A 6,000-nucleotide genomic window follows, 5' to 3' on the forward strand; every position below is an offset into this window, starting at 1 on the left:
TTAGTCTGCATATTAGCACAAATACATTCCCAGATTAGCACATGTTGATTGCGCATGTGCCAATTCATGCATGTAGTACTGAAATTATTATTTTTTTTACTCCACTAGGTCTTTTTTTTTAAATTTGACAGCTAACATAATTTTTTAGATTTTTGCTGGTCTGAAAAAAGACCTAAAATAGCCAACTGCAGAACCTCGAATGCTGCTGTCCATTGCCAGAGTTAGGCCTCAGCATGCATTGGTTGTAGTGGTTGCATAACTCTTTGTCTATGTAACCTCCTCTTCCTCCTCCTCCTCTGCTGAGCTACTCAGCTGCATGCCTCTGAGTTTACACCAAGTGTGATCTACTACCTCATCATAATCCTCTCTGCTCTCCCACTCCTCGCCCTGAGAGTCATCCTCCTTCCTCCGTGCTTGCTATTTGTCAGGTTCCACAGGTCCGCCTGTCTGCTTGTCTATCCTGTACCCATCTGCTCTTACCTGTCTGTGCCCATCTGCTCGTACCTGTCTGCTCTCTTCTGTCCATCAGCCGGTACAGATCGCACCTCCGGGCGCCCATCTGTCTAACACCTGGTCCAGCCCACTGCTGCCAGTGGTTTTCTGTTCCTCAGCCGGTCCCATCTGCACCCGTAGTTCCAGAGTCTCAATAGTGCCTGCCTGCATTTTTCATCCCTCCTTTGGGCCATAGCAGCTTACCCGCTGTAGGGAGTCAGCTGCCACATTCTGTAGGCCAGCCACGGAGTAGCATCTGCTTCCACCTTTTTGTACCTCCTTGGGTCACAGTTTTTGCCTGCTGCCACTTTTCCGAGTAGGGATTTGGTGGGCCATCCCTTCCAGGCTTTCAGAGGGATACAGAACAGGGATTCCACCACCTTGCCTGTTACAGTCTCCATCTGCTGGGTTAGGTGTAGTGGAAGAGGTGTCGGTCCCCGCTATACTAATTCTTCTTTATTGTAATTGATGATACTTTGTTGGCGTCTGCCACTAATTTTTGTATGTATGTGTAATGTGTAGACTCCTGGTTGAGTCTCCTTCATGCGTGTTGCCTGTAGCAGTAGACCTCCGAGACCATTAGGCCTCCACATCCTTGTACTCAACTACCCGTATTACTATCCTTCAATTTTTCTGACAATGGTAGTCTACAAAACTGATATTTGTGCCACCTGAGTGTGGCTCAGCATGAAAGCAGGTAGAGGTGTTGTATTTGGCATCAGGGCACCCAGCAAAGGGACCCTACATCAATCCCTAAACCAACTCGTCTTACTGTGAAGTTCAATTGAAAGCTGTAAATGCTGTCCCAGACCCTGATACTTCTTCCCTGGCTGATTGCTGCAGTGCCATGCTAAAATCTGTACTGTGGGTGAATTGAGGCCACTTTCCTGGTGTCTGTCCCTCATTTGATGTGTTTTGGCAGCATTTGGGGCCGTTATAAGGTGTTGTGCATGCGTTTGTTTTTGCCTCCCTTTAACCTGAATGGCGTTTGGTAACATTCGGTGAATATTCGACAAATTAATCTGTAGATATTGCAAATTTGGAGAACGTAATCCGAACCGAACATTGAAATATTCACTCATCTCTTGTTGAGAGCATGTTTAAGTGTAGCTCTCCAAATGTATGAAAGGGGTATAGTAACACAAGTGGAGTACTCCCAATAATATTGCAAGACAAAGAGAAAAGGAGTAAACAAAAAACAACAAAGATCAGTATACACTAAATACATTTTGTTAATACAAAATATGCAGACATGTTAAAACAGAAATCACATAGCAAAATATAATAAATACATAAGGAGGAGACATAGAGGTAGGCAAGGAGAGGGTAGAGGTTGGAGTAAGACCTAGGGAGGCAGAGCCGATAGTCACTGTGGCGTGTGTAGATGTAGCACCAGAGATTAGAAATAGTTAATTGTAAAGTACATAATGTGCGTCGGCAGTGTGAGCCATCATCAAAAATCATACCTGCTTACCCATAGTAGGTCTGGACCGCTACCACCCTCCTTGCAGCCCCTGACACACGTTTCGCGTACCTGCTTTTTCGAAGGGGTAGATGGAATATCCTGCCTCAAGGGTTTAAATATGTGGCAATAAAAAAGGCGCCAATGATTGCAGTGCATGGGCCCCGGACATAAGCTCACTTCCTCCACCGTAGCTGCTGCATTATTAACGTTTGATATCGGAGTGCCCTTTTTAGGTAATCCACGTATGTGTTTATATGGTTTACCTGCTGGTAAACTGTTTGTCTCACACCTTAAAAACATTCTTATAGCTTACTTGGCTTATTAGGAAATTTACCTTAGTATTTATGAATAAGGAATTTAAATTGTGCGCCCTGTTGCTCGAGGGGATGACATAAACTTTGGCAACTACTGTATAGCGCTGCGGTATATGTTCGTGCTATATAAAGAGAAATAAAGGGCAATGATGATGCATTTTTATCTTTTGTGTCTCTGCAATGTTTTCAAAAACTGGAAGCTTGGGAGCAGGGCCTCACTCCTCTTGTTTGGATGGCTGAATTATGTGTTACTCTGTAATGTCTGATACTGTTTGTATTTCTATTTTTTGAATTATAAAGTTCTGCGGAATATGAAATAGTGGTTAGTGCCATTATTTATTAGAGCACATCCTATCCCTTGGTTTCTTTAGGATATGCTCGTTTTTATATCTGCTGTTGAATGGCAGAGAACGGGAGGCACATTGGGTAAACTATATTTCAGCTTTCCCAGTACCACATCGGGATGGCATGAAATGGTGCCCTCTACATTAGCATCTGTCATAAAGGATTTGCCAGGTGACCCCCATCCTTTTTGGATGTATGAACAAATATCTGTTTTCAATTATGTTTACAAAAAAATTCAACGTATCAAACTATTGGGTAAACTTTCAAGAAAACACAATGTCACATTCTCAGGACTATCAGCTACTGCGATTTTAGTAGGCAACAGGTATACTTTAAGCATAAAGAACTGGAAAAATGGTGCTTTATGCTAGAATTTAGTGCCAGTCTAATGAGACGTGGAATCAGCATCTATAGGTTATCCAAAGTCTAATATTAAAGAGCTTATTATTGCACCAACAGCAAGAAAGAGCCAAGGAGATGCTGGAGTCTCAGTCATGTGTAAGCAACACACAAAGTCCCTGTTTTTCTACCAAGCACTGCAGAATAGCAATTGTCCATTCACAGCACATACCACATCCTCTGCATTTTTCCCTGATAATATATGTACAGTCCTTAACTCCAAGGCTGCTTGGAAAAAAAAACTGCAGCACATTGCAAAGTAACACCTATCACAACACCAACCAGTCTTAGAAACTCTAATGAATAAATGAATGTAAATGGGAAGTGCAATGTAATAGGTACTTTGAGTCCAGCCTATTGCCATTGTCAAGCAAACTATGATTTAACCCTTTTTACCCCACCAGAGATGCAAATCATCTGCTTAAAGTATAGCACTTGTTATTCCAAGGTCGGTCACTACCTCTTTTACTATATCATTTATTATTGGAAATCAGTATTCATCACATATTTTAGATAAAAGAAACAGTATTTTGCTGTTGTTTTCCCAGATACCTTTCTGCTGCAAAGATCTTGCTTCTGTTATTTCCTAGAGAAGTCTCTTTTTAAATGCACATCGCAAAAGGTGGAAGGAGCAGGTTCTGCAAATGGTGACGTTTTATGTACTATTGGTATTCCTCTGTAGGAATAGAGAAAACATTAGCTGCTCCAACGCAGCAGTTTAAGTTGAAAAACATTCAAGTTTGCCTATGAAACAATTGCTATATATATATATATATATATATATATATATATATATATATATATATACACACCATATCCAGTTGTCAATACCTGTTATACTCATTCACTAATGCTATGCAGAGCCTTGTACATTCACACACTGCAGCAATCTCCCAACAAGCTCTGCATTGCATGAGGGGGTTGAGTTTTGTATTGCTGCCTAGGCCACAAAGGATTCATTCTTATTTTTACTATTAGATTTGACTTAGCAGTAGCTCTTTTCGACGTCTGAAAACCAAATCTGTGGAAGAAAAGGATTAAGGAATAATATTTTGACTTTTTTTCAGCTAAACCAAATGAAACCTCTAAACGTCAATGAAGCAAATAATCCCAGATATGTCGAAATATATTATTTAAGTGGATATAGAGCAGTAACGGTTTATTTGTCATTTTAAGTCTTTTTTTATGTTGCAACAAGTAACATTGTGAATTTGTGACATCTGTAGAAGCAGCGTCTCGATTCATGCTCATTACTCTTGTGTACCCCCGATATGTGTGTATATGGACATATAGGATATAAGTGACTTGTAACTTTTATTGGAACAGATTAAAACCTGATTAAGGTACAGCTTGGGCCTCCATTAATCATCCACAATGTGACAGCGTGTTATCTGGCAATAACTTGTCTAGTACATGTTTACTGTCATATTCAGACGTGACCACTCAAAGCATTGTAAAAATAGAGCTGTTATCTGTATAAAATGGGCTTACTGGCAAATCAAGCTATTCTGGGCAAGAGAATAATCAATTTCCTATTAACCATGCACATAACTGTTTGCTTATTAGGTACATAGTTGGTACCATAACACATATGCATATATACCATAACTAATGGGTAAACATTTTAATATAAATATATGTGTGTATACGTATGTATATATATGCATATGTATATGTGTGTCTCTATATATATATATACACATATAACTACATATATTTATATATATTTATACATATATAAACATACATATATATATATAAACATATATGTGTGTATATATATATATATATATGTATTTCTACTTTATTATGGTTTCTTTTTTTTTTTACAAACTACATTAGTAAACAACACATCTCTCATTAAGGCAAATCAGACCTGCCATAGAGGCAACATGAAGGGCGCAGATACCACAGACCTGTTTCCATGGAAATATAATTGTATCATTGAATCACCAGACCAATGTAAAATAATAAGAATACTAATAACGTCCAGCTTCATCACTTGCTGCGCAAAGTTTGATCCCTTCCTGTCTCTAGGATCACATGCAAATGTAATAAATGCTACCTACCTCAACCATTAAACAAGACATTTAACCATAGTTGCAGCTCAGTGACCTCCGATCGCCTTGAAAGGTGTGATCGATGCTGCTTGTACATATAGACTTGTGCTGCAGAGTCCAGCAGCAGCATCCAGGATTAGCTTTTGGGAATGATTCAATATAGCGGTGGAAGTGAGTGGGTTAATAAAGAGGAGATGAGGGTCCCAGCTTGAGGTGGATGTGGGGGTTCTACTTTAGTTTGCGGCTGCTGCAGTGTGAGTAACTATAGGACTGTGTATTGGTGAAGGCTCTACAGCTGGGAGGTGCTGGAGTCAGTCGCCACTGGCAGGCAGCAGCAGACCAATAAGCTTCAGCACTGTCAGCTCCCAGCACTGAGCTCCCCTTTCTGTGCTTGTTTCCTCATTTCCAAAGTGACGTCAAACAGCTTGGAGTTTTTTCCTCTTCTCCCTTGCTGCATGCACAATTCATTTCACAGGCTGCCTATGAGAGGAATGCGCTCTCACACTTAGGCATAGCTAGAGGTGTTCTGCACATACCTTACCAGCACAGGCATTGTGTGCTGCCTGCTTCACAGACTCCGAAGAGCCAGCCATTTTATGGTCTATGCCCTTTCTTATCACCAGAATGAAATTCTTTTATTCCGTGATTTTTTGTTTGTGCACCCAGTAAGCCTTTTAAACAAATTGTAAACCTTTTGTCGACAGGCGTCTGCTAAATTTAAACCTATAGTGACTAGGGAAATGTACACAATTGTGTCTAGGAGTAATTAATCACACATAGTAATCACTGGTACAATTCAGATGGTATACATACAAACAAAATCAGATTTTACAGAAAAATGACACTACGAATTAGGCCTCGCTCACAAGAGCGTTCATTCTCCGATGCCGTAGTTGCAATTAAATTTAATTATTGCAAATTAGGT

General features: G+C 40.1%; 1 protein-coding gene across 1 annotated transcript in view; it reads right to left on the minus strand.

Moving 5' to 3' along the window:
• PDE7B (phosphodiesterase 7B) overlaps nucleotides 1–5,468 on the minus strand; it is a 638,072-nt gene extending 632,604 nt beyond the window's left edge. Inside the window, exon 1 of the mRNA XM_077289320.1 lies at nucleotides 5,085–5,468. Coding sequence (XP_077145435.1) covers nucleotides 5,085–5,105 — 21 coding nt within the window. The 5' untranslated portion in view covers nucleotides 5,106–5,468. The remainder of the gene's footprint in view (nucleotides 1–5,084) is intronic.
• Nucleotides 5,469–6,000: the final 532 nt, after the last annotated feature.

The sequence above is a fragment of the Ranitomeya variabilis genome, chromosome 2 (genome assembly GCF_051348905.1).
Source record: "Ranitomeya variabilis isolate aRanVar5 chromosome 2, aRanVar5.hap1, whole genome shotgun sequence".
NCBI classification, from domain to species: domain Eukaryota; kingdom Metazoa; phylum Chordata; class Amphibia; order Anura; family Dendrobatidae; genus Ranitomeya; species Ranitomeya variabilis.